This window comes from Sarcophilus harrisii, chromosome 1 (genome assembly GCF_902635505.1).
Source record: "Sarcophilus harrisii chromosome 1, mSarHar1.11, whole genome shotgun sequence".
Lineage (NCBI taxonomy): Eukaryota > Metazoa > Chordata > Mammalia > Dasyuromorphia > Dasyuridae > Sarcophilus > Sarcophilus harrisii.
In genome coordinates, this window is record NC_045426.1 from 667,953,167 (window position 1) to 667,979,785 (window position 26,619).

Below are 26,619 nucleotides of genomic sequence, written 5' to 3' on the forward strand. Positions count from 1 at the left end.
ATTAAGCACCCTACTATGTGCAAGACACAATTGCACATAGTAGGGTGCTTACTAAATAAATTTTATTTAATTATTAAATAATTAAATACATTTATTTACATAAATTATTTTATGGAATCAGATGTGATCATTATCCCTATTTTATATTTTAGCAGACTGATATAAAAGAAAGGCAAAGTGACTTGCTCGGGGTCACAACGGCCAAAAGCAATTGAAGCTGGATTTGAATCCAGGCCTTCCTGATGAGATGTTCTAAAAAACAATGGTTGAAGGCAGGGACTATCATCCTGATTGTATTCCCAGCATTTGGCAAAGCCGCCGGCATTCAGGAGGTGCTTAATACATGTTCACAGATTGATGATTGACGCCCTGCTTCTATCACCGAGGTTCCTTTTGAAGCAATCTACTGATCGGCCAGTCAACAAACATTAGTAAGGCGCTTGCGAGGGCAGAGCTCCTGCTCTCAGGGCGCGTCCATCCTGAGGGGGAAGGCGCTGCAATTGGATGCCGCCCGGCAGGATGCCCCGCCCCCTGGGTGGCCCCGCCCCCTGGGTGGCCCCGCCCCCTGGGTGGCCCCGCCCCCTGGGTGGCCCCGCCCCCTTCCCCTCTGCTTTCCCGGCTGTCAGAAGGCCCCGCCCCCTGCCCCCGCGCCTCCTCCTCTCCCCGGGCCCAGCAGCCCAGCCGAGGACCTCGGCGCCGGCCGTGCCTCCTGAATAATGAATCACGCCGCCCCTGGGAAGGGGCGGGGCCGAGGCGAGGTGGCTACGACGCAGGCGCGCGGCCCGGCCCCGGGGAGAGGGTCGCAAGATGGCGGCGCTGAAGGAAGCTCGGGGCTACGGGCTGTCTTGCGGGCGGGTGAGCGACGGCAGCAAGGTGTCCGTCTTCCACGTGAAGCTCACCGACAGCGCGCTGAGGGCCTTCGAGAGCTACCGCGGCGGCCAGGTGAGGGCGCCGGCATCCCCGCGGGTCTCGTCCTCCGGGCGCCGCTCTCCCGGGCTCCCCGCGCCCCGGGCGCCCCAGCCGGACCGAGCGGAGCCCAGCGCGCGCCGCGGGTGAGGCGCCGCGGGGCCCTCCTTCCCCTCCCCCTTCGCCCCGCGCCGGGCGCCAGCGCCAGCGCGCGCCGGGCGGGCGCCCCTTCCGGGCCCCCGTAGCCTCGGGACTGCCCCCTCCCCCTTCTCCCCGCGGTGCCGTCCGGGCTAAGCGAGTCCTCCCGGGGGAGGCAAGCGGGTGATGGCGCCCGTCCCCGCCGCACGGCTCCCTACGAAGTTTCCCTGCTCAGTTTTGGGGGGCTGCCCGTTTGGGCCCCGCCTCACCCCCCTCGGTTGCGTGGCCCCTTGTCTGCGTGGCTCCCTCCCCCCTTCTCCCAGGCTGGGAAAACTAGAGGCCACAGGTTTCCCCGGCTTCCTCCCGAGCGTTTCGGGGCTCGGACGCACCGAAGGGAACTCCCGGGGTGCTTTTGGCTGGTGCCCCCCGCCCTGGTGGGAGGGAAGGGGCTGCGCTTCCTCCTTGTTCGTGACCCCCTTTCAGCCATCTGCTTCTCCGGGGCCTGGCACTTCGGGGCTGCAGTGCGCCGCGGAGCCGAGGCGGGGTGAGGGTGGGTGGGGTCCTGGGGGCTTGTGGATCGTGCCCCTTCCGTTCCATCGAATCCAGCTCTCGTCCTGCTTGTGGTCCTCCCCAGGGTTCCCGGGGTGAGTCTGTGCGGTTTCCTCTCGCTTGCTTTTAGAGGTGCCTTTTGCTCCCCCTTTTTGTAATTTTAAGGATTGTTTTTTTAAAGGAAAGCTAGGCGAGTGATAGTTCACCTTTGGATTGTCCCAACCTCGGGTCCACAGTTGGTGCCCTCTGCTGACCTAACTTTCCACCTCTGTGCGTTTATTTATTTGCTCTCCCGTTTTTAAAAGTCCTTCACTTAGAGAAAGGGTCAGAAGTCCCTTTTCTGTATTTCCGGATTTCCACAGGGAAATGCTCTGCTTCTGGCCAGAATCTGAGGCAGAGTAGAGAAGGCTGGTCTGTGCTTCAGGTTGTTTTTAGGCTCATTAAGTAGGCCTCTCAGTCTCCCTGCCTCTCCCCCTTCCTCCGGTAGGAACTCACAGGTTTAATTCTGTGCCTCCCTTCCACCCCCAACTTCCTTCCCAGGGAATTTCAGTTCTTCTTCACTGAGGGAAGCCAGGTAGGCTCTGGCTACCAGGGGTCCCATGCCTTTCAGGAAGGGAGGTGCAGAGCATTTCTTGCAGATTCTGAAACTGAGAGTAGGGCCCGTTGCGACCCTTTCTTTCAGGGTGCCTCACATAGGGGGGTTTGGCTGTCTGTCCAGAAAGGGCCTACCTAGCTTTTGCCTTTGGGGTGATGGTGGAGGGGGTGGGGAGAGCGTGAGTAGTAGAGACTAACTCGGAAGGAATGCTGCTTTCTTTCCTGCTGGAGACTTGTTTAACACCATCAGGTAAGCTGGGAAATTTCATTGCCCTTATTTGTGCTGCTCCTTGTCTCCCTCCCCCCAGCCCTTCCCAGCGGAGCAGGTTGCTGGCCTACTGAATGTCACCGGAGTGACAGCAGGCCGCCCTGTCGATGAGATGTTGAAATCTTGTTGTCTCAGGTAGTTCTAACTAGTCAGCAGTTGAGGCAACTTTCCAGAAACAACAGTAGGGAATTCACTAGTGATGTAAATAAAACTGTTAGACTTCTTCAGAGGCTTCTGTGATGACTGTGAAACTAGAAGTTCAAACTTTTATCTGACACGCCGTGTACATCGTTGTCTCAACCTGGCTGTACGGGTGAGGCTCCTGCCTGGCCACCTAACCTGTTTCACTCATCAGAGATGGCCAGCTTGTGTCTATACCATATGTTGTCATGGTGCTGTTTTTAATTTAGGGTGTGGGTTACGTCCCATAACTTTAAGTTGGATCATCTGGATCACCTTAATCGGTTGGTTAAGGTGATTGCAGTCTTTTAGGTTTATCATATTGTGTCACAGCATTGTGTTGTTAGTGGTCACTAGGGTCAGAAATGGTGTATTCATTTTGCCTAGTGACTTTGTGACAGATTGTGCTGAATTCTGAATTTATTTTATTTCTTAGATGAATTTTTATTTGGGGTTTTAAAACCTGAAATTCTCTTTTATATTACTTCCTTCCCAATGACCTCTTTCCCCCTTCTCCATCTTTTAACAGAAGTATAGTTAAACAAGGCAGATAAACACATTGGCTTTGCCTGATAACTTATTCTTTTCTTATAGACTACCATCTTTCTCTGCCCAGAGGAGGCAAAACTTATCATCAGTCTTCTGAAGTTTTGATTGGGCACTGTCTTTTAGTCTAAACTTCCGAAGTTGGCTTTCTTCCAGAAGTTGTAGCATTTGTTCTTTAAAAATTTTTTTGGACATGTTTTGTCACTTTCATTTTCAAAAATATTTCTGTCTAAAAGATAAAAAAAAGCAGCTCAGCAAAAGCAAATTCTTTAGCTTAATTTGACATATTATCACGTATTGAATATAATTTTTTCCATAATTCCTGACCACTAAAGAGAAGGGAGAAAAATATTCTTAGTTTTATATCTTCCATGATATAAAAGATGATCATCAACCTTGCCGCAGAATTCAATTCAACAAACATTCAATAATAGGGAAAGAAGGAAACAAACATTATTAAGCATCTATTATGTGCTAGGCATTATTGATGCACACAACTAATAGTGTCTGATCCAGATTTGAATTTAGTCTTCTTGACTTAGCACAAAACCTACCCTCAAATTTACAATCAAATATGGAAGATCACACTTATACAACTAAATGTCAGAAAAATTATAATATTATAATTTAGATATTGATCTAAACAGTTATATGAGAAATTTAGGAATGGAGAAAACTGGACCTTCCATATAGGAATTGATATTGAATTAAGTTTACTGTGGAATCTTTTCTTTTTAAGAGTCTTTAGTGCATGCTGCCTGAAGGAGGAAGCCTTTTAACCTTAGGCTTTAGAAAATGTCATTTACTAATGGTTGTAGATGAAAGGACTTGGAAAAAGATTTGAAGACTTGGCTTATATAATCAGATTACAGTTATTAAAAACCATCCATACAGGTCTATGAACAAATTCCTGCAGATCTAAGAGATCTTCAAGTTCTCCAAAACAAAAGAAAAACCAGGAAGTAATTAATTTGCTTATTATTGGGATAACCCCCCCCCCCCTTTTTTTTTTAACTTGATATATATGAGAGGGAGGTATATGTGCTTTGAATTTCATTTTAAAATATTTTTGTGGGTATGAATTGCAGTCTTAACTATTTGAAAAGCAAGTAGAAATTTTTTACTAGTCACTTAAAAATGTACCTGCACTTCTTTTTAACCCTGGCATAGTGTAATGGATCAACTCCTGTCACTACTGTATAGAACATTGACAAAAGATAAAATCTGATTTATCTAAAATAGTTGACTGTTCAGTCTTTTGCTTCATTTTCTGGATGCTTGGGATTCAAATCAGTCATTGAATACTTTATACAAATACCACTGCCAACATTAAATATGTTTTTTCCCATTAGGTACTAACAGGGAAGATGAAATATAAAGGTTTCTTCAGTTCAAGGCCCAGTCTAAATGCTACCTCTTGAAGTCTTTTCTATTCACTTCAATGAAAAAAGGTCTCTTTCTGGTCTCAACTCCTTTTATGTTTTCTCATGGCACAATCCTACACTAGATTATGATTATTTATAGTTTTTTTTTTTTTTTTTTTTAAAGAAAAGAAGACTTTTTGTCCGGCTCAGATGGGACAGTTCCCTGAGTGGTTTCTTTTCCAAGTTAAATTCTCACTTAGTAGAATTTAAGCACCTTGAGGACTGTGTTAACTCATCTTTGCATATCCCCCTCCCACCCCAAACAAAAAGCAAAGCAAATCAAAAACCAGCTGATGTGTTACCCATAAAAGGCACTCAGTAAATATTTGTTGAATGAATGTTCTGGGAATTAGCTTGGTTAGTGGTTTCAGAGTGTGATCTGTTCTCCTCATGTGTGTGGGCCTGCTGCATAAGTCAACTAGGGCACAGGCAGGGAAATCCCAAATTAGCTTCTATTTGTCTCCCACTCATTGATGCCCCAATAAGCTTGGTTAGCTTTTTTGTTCTTCTCCATTGCACATTATTGTGCATACTTTTTACTTATGGAAGTTGTTACCAGTGAAATGAGGGACTAAGCCTGGCAGTGATGGTGGGTGCAATCCTGTTTTTACTTCCTGAGTACTCTTGACTTGTAAAGTTGAATGTGCCCCTTACTTTTTTAAGCAAGTGATATTTTTCAAGCCAAAATATATGGGGAATTTAAATGTAACTCTGGAATTCTGAGTTACATACTACAGAACTATTACATATTCTAGATTGTGTCCCACTTAAAAAGTTGGAAAATATAGTTCTATTGCCATAGCAATGTTCATAAGTTTCAGGCTCTCTCAGCTATAGAAACTATCCATTCTTATTTTTATTCTTGAAGAAATGTAATCAAAAGGCACATGTTAATGGCTACATCCCATTTCTTAATGCTTTAATGGAATGATTTATTTTATTTGGGATCTTCAGTACTGTGATCGCTCTCCATTCACTCCTAAGTAGATGATTAAGGAGCTGTGGTACTGGGACCACAGTCCCACATTGGTGGCTAATTCCTCTGGAAATGAACTTTTTTGGATCTGATTGTCTTCTGGTGACACACACAGATGTTTGTTATTAGTGGGTACTCACAGATTTTCTAGTGTTTGTAGGATCTTCCCAAGGTTGTATTCTGTTGGCATGACCTTGGAGAACCCAGAATCCAATCCATATCATGCTGAGACAATGGAGGAAGACATAAGGAAGATATTTCGTTGAAATCAAGGAAGATCTTCAGTATGTTGGTTGGATTTCCTGTGGCAAACTTTTGGGATAACATGACAAAAAGTTTGGTCGGTTATAGTAAGGCATAGATGGGTTTCAGTCTTCACAGTTGGAGGAAACTTCCAAAACTATGAGATCACAGATCCATTTGAGAGTAAATTGAAAAAAACTCACATCCCCTTAAGTGCAAATATTATTCTTATTTTACAGATTAAGAAACTGAGACAAAGGCTAGAACATCATATTGCTAGAAAGCAGAGGAATCCAAACTTGTGTCCAAGACTCTTCTCAGTTTAATCATTTTTCACCTGTATTATAGTTTCTCTCTTTTTAAATTAAAGATTTTTATTTTTCAAAATATATGCATGGATTTCAACATTAGCCTTTGCAAAACCCTGTGTTCCAATTTAATTCCCCTTCCCCTAGATGGCAAGTAGTACAATATATGTTAAACATGGTAGAAATATATGTTAAATCCAATATATGTATACATATTTTTACAATTATCGTACTGCACAAGAAAAGAAGAAAAGCAAAATAAAATGCAAACAAACAAGAAGAAGAGTGAGAATGCTATGTTGTGGTCTGCACTCAGTTCCCACAGGCCTCTCTCTGGGTGTAGATGGCGCTCTCCATCACTGAACAATTGGAACTGGTTTGAATCATCTCATTGTTAAAGAGAGCCACGTCCATCAGAATTGATCATCGGATAATCTTGTTGCTGTATCATAGTCTCTTTTTGAATTTAACTGATACTTTCCAATTATTTGGGTATAAAGGCCATTGTTTTCCATTTTAGATGTTCCAGGACATTCTGAAAATTGTGTATTTCAAAGTGGGTAGTTAAAAGCAATGTGTTGTCATCATATAATGGATTAAGTACTGCAGGTCCATAGCTTTCGGGAAGGTGAGTTCTTTGGGTAAGAGAGAAATGCTGATTAAGCCAATGTGGTCCTGGAGGGAAGTTTGCAGCAGAGTTTATTATTTAGTATTTATGTGTAATCAATATTGAGCACATTCTCTCTCTTTTTGATTCATTAAGATTGCCATACTTAATCATTCTTGAAGTAGTTTTGCTATCACTACAGATTGACATTGGTGTTTGATTCTTTGGGGGTAGAGGAAGCTAGCTTAGGCATTGGGAGAACAAGTATCTTCTATGTTGCTACTGTTTTTTTGTTTTTTCCTTTGAATTCAGTAGCATCAGAAAATGTAGAAAATGCTTGATTGCCAAAATTCAGTCCCATTAGGCATTAAAGGAAAAACTGGTTCAAATGTGGCAGTCTTGGAAAAGTTCCTTTCTGATGTTTAATAATGTGCCTTAAGAGTGTTTAAGACTGTTAATTCTTTCATTTTTTAAAAAGAAAATATTATTTTTACCATATTCTAATATAATCAAAAGTGCATAAATTATAGATTGTTGTCATTCTGAAAATTGTATGAAAAGAAACTGACTATAATTTACATCTAAAGTGATTTATGGTTGCATTGGGAGTAAATAACCAATTTACAAATGAACATTGTAAAAGGGGAAAAAATGTGAATTTGGCTCTATATATTTTACTTGGTGACCTGCCAATACAATTAAGAGTTTGGTTATTTTGTCATTTTACCTTTACAAAATATCTGGTATCCAGGTAGTCTAGTGTGTCTACTTCTTTACTGAATAAAAATATTGGCGAAATCCTGTGTCTTAAATGGTATGGCACACACTTTGCTCTGATGCTAATTGTATCTTAAATGGCTTGCCTCATCTCCAGCCAATTGAAATTTAGCTTGCCATTGACTGATTCATACATGTCATCATCATAATGGGTAACTCATTTCAAGCACTTTTGAAAGAATAGTGCCTTCTTATTTTAAAAAAGTTCATGAAAATTTTGGGTTTGTAGGTAAAGATAGGAAAGGTATATAATTATAATATATAACATATATTATAATAGCTTTTCAATAGTTATTAACCCTATTTTCTATAGTGTTTTAAGATTTACAAAGCTTTTTCCTCTCAGCCTTATGCGGTAGGTGATGTAAGTATTATTATCCCCATTTTACAGATGAGAAAATTGTGGCTCATGAGAGTGTAGAGATTGACAGCTCACATGACTAACAAGGTAGAATCTTAAATTTGGGTCTTCTGACTCCCAGTTCAGCACTTTTCTTCTCTTCCTTATTTATAAGGAAGTAGAGTTTATGCTAACATTGAGTTTCTTTTAATAGGAGGAGTAATACAATATAATTAAAAAAGAAATCAGAAGACCTGGAACTCCAGTCCTGATTCTGGCCACGTGAGCTTGGTCAGATCAGTTTATTTATACCTTTGTAAAGTGGTGATTATAGTATTTATACTCTGTCTCACAGGGTTGATGTGGAGAAATACTTTGTTAAACTGGAAAGTACTATATGAATGTGAGCTATCATTAAAAGAATCCTTCATTTAGCAAACACTTATATGCCTTCCATGTGTTAGGTACAGGGAAGATAGAATTTACATAAGACCCTGTCTCTTCCATGATGAAAGTTAAAGTTCTACTATGAATCCTGTTTTTAAATGCACAAAGAAAATGAATTCTATTGAAATACAATTATCACAATATAAAAAAAAATTTATAATAGCTTTTTACTTTTCAAAATACATGCAAAGATAGTTTTCAACATTCACTCTTGCAAAATCTTCACAATATTTTTAAAAACCAAGTTTATATAACTCCTCCTCCCCTTTGTGTTAGATGGAAGAATGAACAGGATATCAGTTATTAATAGTTCAGAAAACTTATTTTAAAATATATGTTGTAAGGGTAAGGAAAGAAGATTATATGTATCATTATAATACCAATTTGTGCCAGCTAATCCAAAGGAGAGAAATATATTTTGGATAGTTTTCTTTTTCTGCTAGCTAATTAGACCACAAGAGGAAATCGGGAGAATCCAGCTGGGTAAGCCCAGGTAAAGCTTGGCTTCAAACCAACTGCTCAGTCTGGCCAGAGCTAGACCCAAAGATCTGTTAATAGATCTTTTGATGGCTGTGTTCATATTCATGGGGGCCTGTTGAAATAACAACCTGTATTAAATGTGGGTTTAACCTTTTCATTCAGTTTTTGCTTTTTTCCAATAACAAATAGAATGAGCACAGACTTTTAAAATGAACATTGAATTAAGCTAAGACATTTTTAAGAGTTATGGACTCCTATGAGTTGGAATTAATCTCTGAAGTATTCTAGTCCAACTTGAAGCATGAATCTTTCTTCAACATAGCTGACATTTTACACAACTTTTAAATATTTACAGAAAGTTTTCTCTCGTTTCTCATAACATTGTCATTAGCACTTAAGAACAACCTGGTTAAGGTAGATATACAAATTTTATTAGGGCCCAAGAGGTTAAATGGTTTGCCTGGGGGTTATATGGTCAGTAATTTAGAGAGGCAGGATTAAATTTTAGATCTCTGGTTATTTCAGGTTCAACTCTTTTCATTATTCTGTCTTCTTGTCAGTAATCATTGAACCTCTACTTTGAAATGACCAGTGATTGAGAAATTAACAAAATAAGCAGCTTGTTTTATTGTTGGATAGCTACAGAATATTATGAATTAACTTCTTTGAAGCCTTCTTCATTTTTGCCATTCTTGCTTACTATTTCTGGTTCTTATTTCTTTGAGGCCAGAGTAAAAAAGCTTTCTTTTCCATGATGATCTCTTAGGTATTTGAAGATAGAGTTCATATTCGTAGATCTGGAGGTCTTCCCTCCCTGCTTTCCCCTCCCACCCTTTCTTCCAGCAATCTAAACATCACCAATTCCTTTAATTAATTATTTTATGGCATGATTCTCAATATCGTCTTATAGGTCAATCTTTTCTGAATGTAGTGTTTTGTTCATATTGCTTCCAAAATGAGCCTAGAACACAACATACTATAATTCCCTGGTATCTATTTGGAGTATTTGTGAACATCTTATGGTTGATTTTGGAATCACTTTTTGTTTTGTTAAAACATCTGGTGATAGACAACTTTTGTTTTATCCCTCAGATTAAGCATTACATTAATGCATGGATTTCTCCTTCAAGAAGATTTTGGGAAGACTCTCTGATAACAAAATATCTTATACTTTTTTTAAAAAAAGAAAAAATACTTTTCTGATAGTGACTGTTTTGTTCTTAAGCACTGCATACTTGTTGGGCCTCATATATATCATTTCAGATCACAACAACTTCACTAATTCAATGGTACCCTGGTCTGTTAAAGAACTTTACTTATTATAGGATTTCAGATTAAGGGGAAAATATTTGTTTACAAAGCATATGCATGGATAATTTTTCCAATATTGATCTTTGCAAAACCTTTTGTTCCAAATTTTCCCCACCTTCCCCCCCACCCTCTCTCCTAGCTGGCAGGGAGTCCATATTACCTATGTTGAAATACATGTTAAATCCAATATATATTTATATATTTATACAGTTATCTTGCTGCACAAGAAAAATCAGATCAAGAAGGAAGGAAAAGAAAAACTGAGAAAGTAAACAAAATGCAAGCAAATAACAGAGAGTTGTGTTCCACCCTCTGTTCCCACAGTTCTCTCTCTATGTGTATATGGCTGTCTTCATCACTGAACCAAGTCCTGGTTTGAATCATTTCATTGAAGAGAGCCATGTCCATCGAATTGATCGTCATGTAGTCTTCTTGTTGCCATGTACGGTGATCTCCTGCTTCTGCTCATTTCATTTAGCATCAGTTCATGTGAGTCTCTCTAGGCGTCTCTGAAATCATCCTGCTGGTCATTTCTTTCTTTTTTTTTTTTTTTTTTAGGTTGAAGTCTATGAACTTTTTTTTTTTTTTTTTTTTTTAATAGCCTTTTATTTACAGGATATATACATGGGTAACTTTACAGCATTAACAATTGCCAAACCTCTTGTTCCAATTTTTCACCTCTTACCCCCCCACCCCCTCCCCTAGATGGCAGGATGACCAGTAGATGTTAAATATATTAAAATATAACTTAGATACACAATAAGTATACATGACCAAAACGTTATTTTGCTGTACAAAAAGAATCAGACTCTGAAATATTGTACAATTAGCTTGTGAAGGAAATCAAAAATGCAGGTGTGCATAAATATAGGGATTGGGAATTCAATGTAATGGTTTTTAGTCATCTCCCAGAGTTCTTTTTCTGGGCATCTGCTGGTCATTTCTTACAGAATAGTAGTATTAGTATTTCAGATTTAATGTAAGTCAAGTTGCATTCCCGAAGCAACTGATGCAGTAAATAATTATTTGTGTCTTATTCTATATGACACCTTTTCTTGGTTGGCTCCAATTGTTAATATTTTTATTAATTATTAATAAGATTTAATTAAATTAATAAGGTTTAATTTGTATTTTTATATATTATCTTCCTTTGGTTGGAAAAAAGTTTCAAAAAGGTGAGGATTTTTCATTTTTCTAGCATCTAGCATGGTGCATAAAAAGTAAATGCTTAATAAATACTTTTGGAGAGAGAATTGAAGAGCTCTTGTTTCTTTTATTTATCATTTTTCTTATTTGCTCAATCTTTCAGCTTCCTTCTTGCCTTTGGACCTTCTTAGTTTTGGGTTTTGTTTGCTTATAGTGGATAATGTCTAGCTTGAACTGTCTTTTAATGACCTTCTGTTTACTGGCTCAATCTGGGGACCTGCAAGTCTTTTCCCAAAATGTGGAAACTCTAGGAGAAGTTCACCAATCGGAGAAGGCAGCTGAAGTCTGATGGTGAGGTCTGTAGAGGCAGGAGAGAAATAAAACACATCATTATTAAGTATCTGAGGCAGGATTTGAACTCTGGTTTTCCTGATTGCAAGTCAACACACTGCTCTGCACTGACTAGTTGCTTTACTAGAGTTAGGAAATGCATTTCCGTGAGCTATTTCAATGCTTTTTTAGTATATTTCCAGATAATAAACTTCATGAGGTAGATATATTCGCACTCAAACAAAATTATGCATCATTACACGTTTTTAATGCATATATTAACTGGGCCTTTGTGATTTGAAAAGATAGATTCTGACCTTTTCCTCATGAATCTGATAAAGGATTTGACTTATATGAAATAGTACATGATTAGTATGAGAAGTGCAGGCAAAACATTAAGATGTTTCAGGGACAAAAAAAAAGGTCATTATTTGGATGGAGGAAATGACTTTTGAATTGGTGTTTTTAAAGGTTTCAGCAAAAGGAGTTGATGGGAAGAGTGAGTAAATTCTGATCTGGGTATCAGGATGATGAACTAAAAGACAGAACAGCTTTCTTGGAGGGTGGTTGAGTGAGATAAGGGCAGGGGCCCAGGATCAAACTGTGGGGGCATTGAAGACCATCCAGAAGTGCTTGCATTTTATTTTGAACTTGAGAGAATCACAGGAGAGTTATGACTAGAGGAGTGACAACTCTAGGTCTATGGATAAATAGAGGATAAAGTTGATAGATTATGAAAGATGTACTGTGACCCTATGGTATTTTATGTATACAAAATTCTTGAGTAACATTTTCTCTTTTGATCCTCATGATTAGTTTATAAGATACAGGTTTTAGTCTCTTTTCTATCTAATAGCAGCTATTACTTAAGCATCTAGGTACCAGAGTGGAAAGAGTTCTGGTCCTGAAGTCAGAAAAACCTGAGTTCAAATGTGGGTTCAAATACTTCCTAGCAGTGTAACCCTGAGCAAATCATGTCACCTGTCTACCTGAGCTTTCTCAACTATAAAATGGACGTCATAATAGCACTTCTTTTCTAGGGTTGTAAAGATTACACAGTAACCTCTTTGTTATTATTAAATGTTATTATGAACGTGGAATGTTCTAGAAACCAGTTCATTTTTGACTTTTTTTTTTTTCCACAAATGTTTTTGCTAAGTTATTTCAGGAAAGGAAACCCCCCCCCCCCATTATGATATGCTTTCTACCCTAGTTCTATTGTGAAAAATTGGATTTTTATTTTATTTCATATTTTTGAAGAACTAATTTTTCTATTATTTCTTTTTTATTCCTTTATTCATCTATTTTTAGCATTATTTTTTCTCTTTAATGTTTTATTTTTTCCCATTAACATGTACAATTTTTGACATTTGTTTTTTAAAATGTTGAGTTCCAAAATCATTTTCCCCTCTTCTTTCCCCTCATTGAGAAGGTAAACAATTTAATATAGGTTATATATGTGTAGTCCTGCAAAACATATTTCCATATTAGTCATGTTCTGAAAGAAAATACAGACCGAAAGAACCAAAAAAGACTCATCAGGTCTTTCTCTGGAGATGGATAATATTTTTCATCATAAATCCTTCAGAATTGCCTTGGTTCATTGTGTTGCTGAGAACAGCAGTCTTGCACAGTTGATCTTAGTTATAATATTGCTGTTAACTGTGTACAGTGTTCTCCTTATTCCGTTCATTTCACTTTGTATCAGTTCATATAAGTCTTCCGAGGATTTTCTGAAAACAGTCCTGCTCATTATTTATTATAGAACAATAATAGTCCATCACCATCTTACACCACAACTTGTTTAGCCATTCCTCAATGGATGAGCATTCTTTCAATTTCCAGTGCTTTGCCACCACAAAAAAAGCTATTCTAAATATGTTTGTACAAATAGCTTCCTTTCCTTTCTTTTTTCTTTGGCATCTTTGGGATACAGATCTAGTAGTGGTATTGTTGGGTTTAAGGATATGTACAATTTTATAGCCCTTTGGGCATGGAGGAACTCATTTTTAAAGATGCATTTGTGTTGTCTTTTGCCTTGGCCAAGTACCTTGCTAATATAACTGTAATTGTCTATAATTCAGGAGGTAGGTAACTTTTTGTGCATCCAAATTTCCTGTATAAGGCAACAAAAGTTTTTATCTCCTCATTGCCCTCTTGCTCTTCTCTGCCCTTTGCTGGCTAGAAGCAGTGTTATCTGATCCTTCCCAGTCTTCTGATGATAGGGGAATAATTTCTTTTTAAAATGTCACTTCCATTTTGGTGGATGGGGATCAGTATGGGTTAGTATCCCAACCTTCTGCCAAACCCTGCTATGGATTCTGTCATCATAGTTTTTATACAAATGGAGTTCTTTCTTTTTGGTTTTGGAAGGAAAAAAGTCTGGCCAATAGAGGAATTCCTTTTTTGTTTTGTTGATAAAGCTCTGTTGCTTACATGTTGGTAATTGAATTTCTGCTGTAGTTTGTAGGAATTTGGAAATGATGAGTTATTATAATCTAGTTTATCCATTTCCATAGAGCAAATGTGCTCTTTGGTAAGAAAAAAAAACTATTGTGTATGTTTTTTTTCTATGAGTTCTGCTTGGAAAAGTAGGTTCTAAGAAATTTCAGTAGTCAACAAGTAAGTCAACAAGAATTTCTCTAGTTTTGAAAATTTTATTTTATTTTCATTCAATCAACAAAATCCACTTTGTGGTGGTCTTATTACAAATTTCGATTCTTTAAGTGCGAATGAGATAAAAACAAAAACCTTATTATAAATGTATAACAAATCAAGGCCTGGTACAAGGCCTGGAGTCAGGAATATTCATTTTCCTGAATTCGGCTCTGACGTCAAATACTTATTAGCTGTGTGACCCTGGTCAAATTATTTAACTCTGTTTCCCTTAGTTTCCTTATCTATAAAATGAGCTGGGGAAAGAAGGCAAACTTCCTGATACTGGAGAGTGGAGTATTGTTGCCAAGAAAACCTCACCTGGGCTCATTAAGAGCTGGACATCACAAGGAAGACATATTGTTCATTTTTTGCTTCCCAGAAAGAACACCGTACATATTCAATAAATGTTAATTGAAAGGGGGAAAAAAAGAGTTGGATGTGACTAACATAACTGAACAACAAAACAGCAATAGTCAAGTAAAACAAATTTCTGTATTGGTTGTGTTCAATAAAAAGCTCCATTTGGCACTTTGCTTCTCCATCAGAAAGTATAGATATCCTGTTTCATCATTAATCCTCTGGCATGGAGTTTGATCATTACATTAATCAACTCTAATTCTTTAAAATTTGTTTGTCTTTATCATACAATTGTCATTGCTTACTTTAGTGTCACTGCTTCAGTTCATATAAGTTTTTCAATCATTCCCTTCATCATTTCTTATAGCACAATAGTGTTCCATCACATTCATATATCATAACTTTCAAAAAGCATTTATTAAGGGCTTATTGTGCTAGTGATAGGGCAAAAGGCAAAGAAAGGTAAACATTAAATGCATACCTTGTATGAGTTCACATTCTAATGGCAGACAAAATTATAATAATTTTATATATACACACCTATAAAGTTAACGTGCAGTGTAAATGAAAGGTAATACTGGAGTGCAAGGGCTATGTGGAATGGAATTGAGAAAAGTCTTTTGCAGAAAGTAGGATTTAAATAGACCTGAAGGAAGCCAAGGAAACTAGTTGTTGGAATTAAGGAAGTAAGTGAAGTGTAAGAAGAATGCAAAGGAAAGAAAGTCTGAGGTGTGATGGGAAATAGCAGATAGAGGATTTTTATTTTATTTTATTCTTAATATTTTTTTATTGCTATCTTTTTTTTTAAGCCTCCAGATTCCCCCATATTTTGCTTTCCCTCTATTCTTCCAGAGGATTGGAAGAAAGGAATTATTTAAGAATTGAAAAAGGGAAAAGAAAAACACCAAAATAAATTTATATAGCTAAAATATGTGATATTATATTCAAAATTTTACAGCTGTATAACCTCCCCCATTTCTGTAAAAGGAGTAAGTAGAAGTGTTTTTTTCATATTTTCTTTGTAGCTTTTCAATTTTCATTTTAAATCATTTTGTGATAGTTCCTTCTTCCTTCTCCCATTTACATTGTTGTAAATATTGAATATCATATTCTTAACTTCATTCTATATCAGTTCATATAGTTCTTGTCATGATTCTCTGCATTTATTATCCTCATAATTTTGTACAACTCAATAATATTCCATTGCATTTATGTACCACAATTCATTTTGTCAGTCATTCCCCAATTTATGGACATTCACTTTATTTCCAGTTCTTGGCTATACAAAAAGTGCTTCTGGGAATATTTTGGTGTGTCTTGATGGAACTTTTTCTTTTGTCATTGACTTCCTTGAGTATGTCAAACAGCAGAATTTCTGGGTTAAAGAGTATGGATATTTTAGTCAAATTTTTTTTTTTGCGTAATTGCAAATTTCTTTTTTAGAATGTATTAGTTGTACTAGTTCTCAATTCTACTAACAATGCATTAGTGTTCTTGACATTGTAATCTATCCAACACTATTTTCATCTTTGCCAATTTGCTAGGTTGATTTGATTTGCATTTCTCTTAGTAGGTACTTGGAAATTTCTTTTATATGATTATCAGAAGTTTTCTGGGTGGGGCAGGGGAGAGAGTATCCAGTGCTGGGGGGCATGGTGTTTCTGTAATGGAAATTAAGCTAAGCTGCTAATGGAAAATGGAGTTACCCACAAAATTCTGGGCCCTCTTGAGAATAATTTATTGTTGGGCTTCCCATGGGCAGAGGCCACTAAGAGATCTAAGAAGGTACTGAATCAGTCTGCATGATGATGAGATTTCGGATGATCTACCTCACAAAGGTGTCATAAAAATCAAATGAGGAAAAATATGTGAATATACTTTATAAATGAAAAGGTATTGGAAATTATTCTTTTTTTCCCCTTCACATTTTGGGAGGAAAATAGAAGAGGGAACTTGGAAACCATGTTATGTGAAGATCAGTTGAAGAAACTGGGAAGATTAGCTTGGAAAAAAATCTTGAGGGAATGAATATATATATATATATATATATATATATATATATATATATTTTAAAGGATCTTCATCATTTATTTTTTTCAGGTACTCATTTTCAAAATATATACAAAGATAATTTTCAACATTCACTCTTGCAAAACCTTGTGTTCCAAATTTTTCTCCCTCTATTACTCTACCTCCTCCCCTGGAAGGCAAGCAATCCAATATGTTAAACACATACAATTCTTCTATACATATTTCCATTTATCATGCTGCAAAAGAAAAATCAAATCGGAGCACCAGATTTGAAATCAGGAAATGTGTCCTCAGATACTTAACATTTACTAGCTTAACACTTAATTGCAATTTCATCACCTCCCCCTCCCCCCAAAAAACCCCATAACAAAAATCAAAAGAAAAATCAAATGTAAAAGGAAAAATGAGAAAGAAAACAAAATGCAAGCAAACAACAACAAAGGTGAAAATACTGTTGTGATACACATTCAGTCGCTACAGTATGGCTCTTTCCATCACAAGTCTATCGGGATTGGCCTGAATCACCTCTTTGTTGAAAAGAGCCACATCCAATGTCACAGTTGATCATCACATAGTCTTGTTGCTATGAACAATGTTCTCTTGGTTCTGCTTACTTCACTCAGCATCAGTTCATGCAAATCTCTCCAGGCCTCTCTGAAATCATCCTACTGATTGATTCTTACAGATCAATAATAGGGAATATGATGTTTTAAATATTTAAAAGACTATTTTCTGAGGAGGGGATTAATCATGTCCTATATGCCTTCTTCAGAAAGCAGAACTTAGAAAAAATGGGTGAAGGTGATGAGGGAAAGATTCCAATCTTTGATTCCCAACCCCCCTAGCTAATGTAAATTACCCTTTGACTCACAAATCCTTTGAATTCCAATAGAAGGTCCAGACCTGTCCCAGCCCCACCTGGATCTGAGCCAATTCTGGGGCTACACTCCAAAGCCCCTGGAGCTAAGTCTCCGACTTAAAAGGACCACACTGGGAACCCCTCTTTGCAGAGATTTCAAACATGGTCGCCATGTGAGGACCCTCTGTCCACTGGACTCTCTGTCCAGTGCCCTCCTTATCTCTACCTTCACCTATCTCCTACTTCTAAACTCAGTAATAAACCTCTTTTATTAATCTAGCTCTCTGGGCCAATAAATGCTTTTATTGGGAATCCGCGCCGCTATTAGACCTCATATACCGCCGTATCCTTGCGCCGAATCTAAGGGGGTTGCAGGGGAACTCTGTTTGACTCCCTGTACCCCAAACCCGCCACTAGACCTAACTAAACCCTAATTTCATTTGGGTACCCCAAATGTAGACATCAACATGTGGTCTACACCTCACCATTTGGTTCCTGACCTCAACAAAGGTAACAGAAAGAGATTATATCTCAGCATATGGCAAAAACCATTTTAATAAATTTTAGCGTTTCCAAAGTAAAGGAAAGGGAGGCTTAGAGGGAAGATACCTTAAACTGTAATCCTCCATCATTGGAGGGCTCTAGGAGAGGCTGAATGACTTGTCAGTTCATCTCAAAAGCTGATTGAAGTGACCTCTGAAGGCTTTTCTAGTTCAGAGGTTCTAGAATTCTAGAATTTATTAATAATCTGAATTATTAAGTTAACTTAAGTAGAGTTCATTTTATTATTATAGCAAATGGCAATGAAGATCATGGTATTTGTGTTCCACATATATGAAGGAGTCAGTAGTCACCTGTGATCCAAGAATCCACTTGGGTTGCTATATTGACTTAATTTTGGGCCCTTTCTCATCTGCATACAGAAGAAATGAAATCAGTTCCAGATAAAATTTATTTACTCATATTTAAGAGTAGTTTTAGGGAAATGAAACTTCCTATTTGCCGTCTTGTACCTTACATCACTCCCCCCCCCCCCAAAGATTTATTTCATCTTTTGCACCTGGAATTCAGTATATCTGAAACTGGATTCCATTTTCCTTTGTTCCCAGAATGTTTCCTTATTTCCCACTTCTGTTGATGGTATCGCCTTTACTCCCTATCTTTTCTTATTCTCCCTCAATGCCAGTATCTTCCCTCTGTTGATTTCCTCCAGTTTATTCTGTCTATATTTTCTTTTTATATAGTTGTTTACTTGTTGTCTTTCCCATTAAATTGTGAGCTCCTTGAGAGCAGGTACTGTCTTTATATTCTTTATATCCCCATGTTTATCATAGTGTTTGGCATATAATAGGAGCTTAATAAATGCTTCTTGACTGACTGAAGTCACTTCTTGTTGAGCCTTAGATTCTTCATCTGTAAAATTCAAACATTAAAAATTGTTTTTTCAGCAAACATTTATTAAGTTACTATTAAGGGCAAACACTAACGATTCAAAAGCTAATAGTAGTCCTTGAACTCAAGGAAGTTAAATTCTACTGGGGGGATATATTGCAGTCTCAGTTTATCCTGCAAAGGAGCCTGGGTTGAAGTACCATTGGTGGTGGTATTAAATGATTTGCTCAGAGGCACTCAGACAGTAATCTGAGATGGAATTCAATCTTAGTTTTTCTTGACCCTGAATTTCCCCTCACACACTTCCTTAACATAGAAACTGACAAGTATATACATGGTCATTTGAGCAAGAAAGTACTACTAACAGCCAAGAGATCAAGAAAGGACTAGGAAAGGAGCAGTTGGTAAGCTGAGCTTATCTTTGAAAGAAGGTAAGAATTTTGGAAAGTAGAAGAGGTGTGGGTGTAGGTGTAGAGTTCATTTTAGGCACAGGAAATAACTGGATGAAAGAAGGGATATGTAGATGGTATGGTTATTTTAGGAAAAATTTCTGTTTGGTTGGAATGTAGAGTTCATGAATGGAGTGAGTCATGTGAGACATCTAAAAGGAAGGCTGGAGAAGGATCCTTTAAATGTTTTTAAATGTTGAGGCAGCAGTGTGAAAAAGAGTAGGGGATTTTAGTGGACTTGCAAGCAGATTCAGTATGATGTGATGTATGGCCACCAAAAAGACCAAACCCTAATATAATTTCAAGCTTCTATGAAAGCCATGGATTCCAGCTTAGGAGGATGGTAGTAAACCAATGCTCTCTCTTCATTTGGCCTCATGGAGTACTCAGTTCAATTCCAGGCACCATGATTTAAGACAACTGGAGAGTTCCTAGAGGAGGGTAACCAAAGAGGAATCTTGAATCCTTATTATAATAGGATGATCACTTGCATGAATTGGGAATGTTTAACTTTGGAGAAGATGAGATTTAGGGGGGATGTAATAACTATTTTCAAGTATTTGAACAACTATTATGTGGAAGAATGGTTAAATCTGTTTTAGACCCCAAAGTATAGAATCAGGAATGGGGATAGAAATTGAAGAGAGTCCTATTTAGGCACGATGTGAGATCACAAGATGGTAATTCATAAGTTAAGAGTTCTCCATAAGTGGTATGGGCTGCTTTGAGGGGTGGTGAGTTTCCCGACTTGTCTTTAAGAGGAGGTTAAAATGACCACTTGTTGAGTTACTTGTGGTGGGAATTCATTTTATGTTTATTATGGTCTATATGTCCATTGAGGTCCCTTCCAAATCTCATATTCTCCAAGCTATGAAATACTATGTTAAGAAGTTTATATTTTATTTTACTAGCAAGTAGCAGCCACTGAAGAAATCTTGGGTTTTCTGCTATTTCCTGTGAGTTCCTTTAGGAAAAGAACATCAGGTGCTTAATAGCCCTTTGCCCATTGCCCTTAAAATATATCTTGATTTAAAAAGTTGAAAATCGTATGTAGTAAGTTGTAAGCTTAGCTAGCAGTGCTAGAATTTAGTGTTAGCAGAGTCTTGTAGAGATCCTCTGTAGAGGCAATTGGGTGCCATGTAGTCAGTGGAATGATAGGTTTGGTGTCTGAAAGATCTGAATTCAGATCCTGCTTTCAGAGACTAGCTTTGTAATTCTGGTTGGACAAGTCATCTCACCTTTTTCAGTCTCAATTTCCTCATCTGCAAAGAGAGGGTATTGGATTTGATGGCCTGTCAGGTTACCCAGCTCTAAAGTTATGACCCCATGCTTTAGCTCAACCTCTTCATTTTATTTTTTACCTTCCAACTCTTTGACCTGATGCTCTAGCTCAACCTCATTTTATTTTAAAATTTTTATTGATATCTATTTTCATATCACCTTTATTTCCAAATATATTACTCTTTCCTCCCCTAGCTAAAGACCTATTCATTTTAAACAAAGAATAAAAAAGATAATGGGGAAAAAAGCAGTTTAGAAAATCTAAGCAACTTACCTGATCAGTTTCACATTAAATGGTCTCCTCGCCTACAAGGTTGTTCATTCAGCACCACTCAGCCATCCCTGTTTTATAGACAAAGGAAGCTGAACCTAGAGAAGGAGATTATGCAGAGGGTAGAACAAGGACTTGAAATCTTTGCTCTAAATTCAATGTTCTTTCCATTATTCTATGCTTTCTGTTAATTACATTAGTGCCCTTAGGAATCACAATTCTATGGGCAGAAAAAATATGAAAGTTTTTAAAACTTATAAAGCCTTGGCTGTACATTGATGGCTGATTTCTTTTGTTATGAAAGAAACCATGCTCAATCTAGTATATCTTTCAGTTTAACTGAACTTTTATTTCATTATCATCTTCTTGTTTTTGGAATTTAAAATACATATTTTTTTTATTTCCAGTGCAATCTGCGTTAAATGATGGGCCAGCATAAAGAATCTCAAAACTTTGCTTTTCAGGAAAGAACATTTAACATTGAATATTCTAGTTTTGAAAGTGAGATTTGCACTTTAAGATCTTGAAGCACTGAGATGAAAGGAAGTTTTATGAGTGTAAAATTATTGAAGACATTTAATGGTTCTTGAAGAGATTTTGTAGTGCTGGGAAGACTTGTACACAGTTGTGCCTAGCTTTAAGCCCCTCTTTCACCACCTACTTAGTTGAAAACATTTACCAACAGTTGTTCTGCTTGGTCTTGACTGTACCATCACCATCCTCCTCCTCCTCCTCCTCATGCCCTCTCCTGTTCTCCATAAGTTCATCACTAAGACATACATCATCATGGAGGTTGCTTCAGCTTTGGTACTCACACTTCATCAATACTTGCTGCTTAATTTTTTTTCTTAATATTTTATTTTTCTTAATTTTTATTTCATTTATGTTATTTAATATTTTATATTTTTCTTAATAATATTTTATTTTTCAACATTCTTTTTTTTTATTTTTTTTTTTTAGGCTAATCCTCTTTTTCTTATTTTTCACCTCTTACCCCCCCCCACCCCCTCCCCTAAATGGCAGGATGACCAGTAGATTCAACATTCATTTTTATAAGATTTTGAGTTCCTTATTTTTTTCTCCCTTCCCTCCTCCCCAGCATGACTAAAAATCTGATATAGGTTATATATGTACAATCATGTTAAGCATATTTCCACATTAGTCATGTTGTAAAAGAAACCACAAGAAAGAAAAAAGACAATAAAAAAGTAAAGATAGTATGCTTCAATCTACAAACAGACTCCACAGTTCTTTCTCTGGGTGTGGATAACATTTTCTGTCATGGGGCTTTGGGAATTGTCTTGGATTACTGCATTACTGAGAAGAGCTAAGTCCATCCCAGTTGATCATTGCACAATGTTGTTCTTGCTGTGTACACTGTTCTCTTCTGGATCTGCTCACTTCACTCAATGTCACTTCATGTGGATCTCTCCAGACCTCTCTGAAATCATCCTGCCCTCATTTCAAATGGCACTGTAGTATTCCGCTACATTCATACGCCACAAGTTCAGTCATTCCCCCCAGATGGGCACCCCCTCGGTTTTCACCACAAAAAAGGCTGCTACAAGTATATCTGTACCCATGGGTCCTTTCCCCTATTTGATGATCTCTCTGGGATGCAGACCTTGGAGCCACTCTTGCTTGGAGGACAGAGAGTGGCACAAAGACCGCCTCCTGTGCATTCCCTTTGTAGAGGGCACAGAATGCCAGCTTTCCTTTGCTTGCTAGTTGTTCTGCTTGGTTTTGACTCCTCTGTCCTTACACGGGAAGTGGAAGAATAGAAATCCCTGATGAAGTGAGGAGCAATATGTGTGCCACAATACAGTGACAACATTGATTAGATACTGATTGGACAGTGGAAATATGTTTAGAAGAATTACTCATCTTTAACCTATTTACTTACAGTCTAAGAGAGGGAGGGAGAAAAATATAGAACACAGTTTTGCAAGGATGAATGCTGAAAACTATCTTTGCATGTATTTTGAAAAATAAAAAGCTATTTAAAAAAAGAATATTGATTATGTTTAGTGGCGCATTTGAGGGTAGATTAGCATTAATCTGTTTTGGTTAGAGAAGTCATTTCTGTGTTAGGGATCTGAGAGGCGGCAACCAAAACTTTCATTTTATACGTGGGGAAACTGAAGCTCACATAGGGAAGGTACTCATTAGTATCAGAGCTGGGACTCTAAAGTATTGTTCTTTCTGTCATATATAATTTCTAACTGGGAACTGTGATTTTGGGAATAGTAGCTTTTTTTTTTTTTTTTTAACAATCCCTGATAATATTTCATTATAACTGTTTCTTTATTCTATTTCCCATTTCTTTTTTCATCCTCAGCATTAGTATGGGGGCGTTGACTGGCATAAGGCACTTAACTTCTTAACTTTTTTTGTAATGGACCCCTTTGTCAGTCTGGTGAAATCTGTGGATCCTTTCTCAAAATTTCATATATATATATATATATATATATATATATATATATATATATATATTTGCTGAGGCAATTGAGGTTAAATGACTTGTCCAAGGTCACACCGCCAGGAAGTGTCTGAGATCAGATTTGAACTCGGGTCCTCCTGACTTCAGGGTTGGTGTTCTATCCACTGATAGTTGCCCCCCAAATAATATTTTTAAATGCATAAAATAAAATATCTAAACTTACAGAAGAAACCAGTCATTGGAATAGAATAGAGGTTGTTTATGCAGAGTCCAAAGGGAAGGAGGGATTCCTTTCTGGTGAAGTCCTTAAGATACTCCTGTTTGTTAGTGACATTTCATCAAGCCTCAGAACATTGTAGAATCTTTGAGATGTGTGTGATCTATACTTAACTCAGGAGTATTACCTAATCATCCAGGAAAAAACAAAAAGATGAAAATGCCTATTGTGCCTTTGTACAGATTGTCATATACAGTTGCACAATTCATAGAGTTGATTAATTAGTACGTGTATCCAAAAGGATAAATAATGTGCATGGATAATAAATCGTATCCAGAATAAGATATGAGGAGAATTGATTGAATTGTCTTTTTTTTTTTTAATTGTCTTTAAGAAATGGCACGGTGTTTTTTTTTTTTTAATTCATTTAATTCTTGAAATGAAGACTTTGTTTATTTCTGTGATTTTTTTGTGTCTTTGAGTTATAGAATAGTAATAGTGTTTGAAGAAGTTGCAGGTCACCCAAAGGGCAATAGAGAAATGTGTGGTAGCCATGAAGAAACTTCAGTCTATTATTAGGCAAGTATTGCACAGGGGTAATAGCATGAAGCATTTTGATTATCAGAGAAACATATGCCTGGAAAAGGAGGCAAACTGATAAATAGCCAGAGGGCTTGTCAGTAGGTAGCCTGTGTGCTCCATTGATATTTAGGAAGTATCAATAGATCTGAAGTAGGGATTCATCTCCTGGGGTCCACAAACTCCTAAGGTATTCATGGAGAGAGTGCAGACTATCTGTGGGGAAAATTTTAAATTTTCCTTATTTTTTAACTTAAATTCACCATTTAGTTTTAGTTTAAATAGAAGGAAAAAACACTCAAAGAAGGGAGGCCTTACCAGACTGCTAAGAGAGGTCTGTGACAGAGAAGGTTTAAAACATGTTATCATTGAGGTTCATCCTGTCTCCCCCCAAAGTATGTTGGGTGGTTCTTGGAAAATTTATGAGAAAGCATGGATAAGGAGTCATGAGTAACAAGATGAGAAGACATTGATGAATTTTGATCTTTACCTCTGAAGGGAGTACTTTGCCTAGTGTGATAGGAGAGCCATTGGAATATTGAGAATTATAGTAAATGTATTTACACTCTTTTAATTTGAGTTCTCTTTCATGGAAAGAATCTGATTATTCTGAAAAGAAAAGGGCTGAGAAACTTCTGCCATCGTTTTGTGTGTTTTTGTGTTAGAAGGGATCAAAGTGGCCATCTAATTAAGTGACATACCCAAGGTCATAGTAATTGTTGGGAGCAGAGTTTTGAACCTTAGTACTTTGAATGCAGAGCTAGTGCTGATATGGATTGAATATTGACTTTAGCTTGGTATTCAGATCAAGGTTCTATCTCAAATGAATACTAGGGCAAAGCACTTCTTTCTAGGCAACAGTGTATTTATTTCTAAATTGGGGAGAATTGGACTAGAGGTTCCTTCATGACTGAATATTTTATGTTTTAGTGTTACTTCTGGCTCTTCATATTTTATGTTCTGAGGTCTCTTCAAGTTTGGGATCTTTGATTCTGTAAATCCTAAATCCTAAATGGCCTATGTACTTTTTAATATGAGAAATTCTGCCTAAAATTTATGATTTTTCTTTCTTCTTTTCTCTCCCTCCCTCCCTCCCTCCCTCCCTTCCTTCCTTCCTTCCTTCCTTCCTCCCTTCCTTCCTCACTCTCTCCTTCCCTCCCTCCCTTCCTTCCTTCCTCCCTTCCTTCTTCCATCCTCTCTTCCTTTCTCCCTACCTCCCTCCTTCCCTCCCTCCCTTCCTCCCTCCCTTCCTTCCTTCCTCCCTCCCTCTTTTCCTCTTTCCCTTCCTTCCTCCCTCTTTCCCTCTTTCCCTTCCTTCCTCTCTTCCCTCCATCTCTTAGTTAATATTCAGTCAAGACTGTGGGCATATAATCCTGCACTTGTCCAGATACTTGACTTCCTTTCTTCATTTAAACATTGCTCTATTGAATACGGGTCCCTGAATTATGACAGGTCATTTCTTACACCCAGTGACATAGTGGATAGAACACTGGACATGGAATTAGGAAATTCAAATCCCAACTCAGGCACATATCTGCTGTTGACCCTAAACAAGTCATTTATCCCGTTTGCCTCAGTTTCCTCATCTGTAAAATGAAGATAATCATAAGAATTATCACCCAGGGTTGTTGTGAGAACAATGTGGTTTCTAAACCACAAAACATTACATAAATACCCTTGTTATGTATTACTAATAAATTAATCCTCTGAATTTTTGGCTTGCTATTCATTATTATTATTATACCTAGAGCTTTGTACTCAGAGGAGTACATCTGACTTTGTGTTTGAAGTAATATTGTTTATGAATTTGGAGAGGTCTTAAAATTGGTCCAGTTTTCTATATTAGGTCTAGAATCAAGTGGTTATCTTCAGCATGTCTCAGCCTTAAAAGGGTTTCAGGAAGTAAGGCCTTCTATTGCCAAAGACGGTGAGAGTCTTTTTTTTTTTTTTTTTTTAAACTATTTTGTCAGCAAAACCAGCATGCTTCTGTTCTTTAGAAGTTTGTGTCTTACTTTTTTTCAATCTGTTATAGCCACTAAACTGCCACAGGTTGCTTGGTATGGTCTCAAGAAGCTACTGATTTTAGGAACCAATTTAGGAACCAGTTAGAGCATGTTCTTTTTTCCACTGTTCATCACTTTTATCTTTAGCAAGCGTTTGCTGGGAATGTCTAGTTGTACAAATAAAATGAATTTAGCTCAGGGCCCTTGTTTTCTCTTGTTCAAATCTGTTTGGCAAATAAAAGAAGAGGCAGGACCTAATTTTTTTCTCTCTCTTGTCTGAATTCTGAAGAGATTTGTAATCTGTATGTGCTGGAATAGTATGTAAAACACAGTAAGACAGCTTAAGGAAAGTAGGATGTTTGACAAATGAAGTTGACCAAAATCAGCTCTTGTAATTAACCTCTATTCAACTTTTCTAGAATCTATTTAAAAATGATTATACACACAAAATCAGTTTAATATATTTTGTACATATATTATTTACATGTACACATGTGTACATAAAGTTTGTA

The 26,619-nt window shown here is 37.5% G+C and overlaps 1 protein-coding gene across 2 annotated transcripts in view; it reads left to right on the top strand.

The window, feature by feature from the left end:
* The first annotated feature begins 750 nt into the window (after positions 1–750).
* Positions 751–26,619, top strand: part of ELL (elongation factor for RNA polymerase II) — a 128,572-nt gene continuing 102,703 nt past the window's right edge. Inside the window, exon 1 of one of the 2 annotated variants that reach the window (XR_004231244.1) lies at positions 751–942. Coding sequence is in view for 1 of the 2 variants with exons in the window: in XM_031948197.1 (XP_031804057.1) it covers positions 808–942 (135 nt within the window). In the remaining variant the exon portion in view is untranslated. The remainder of the gene's footprint in view (positions 943–26,619) is intronic. The other variant, XM_031948197.1, reaches the window with a different exon arrangement.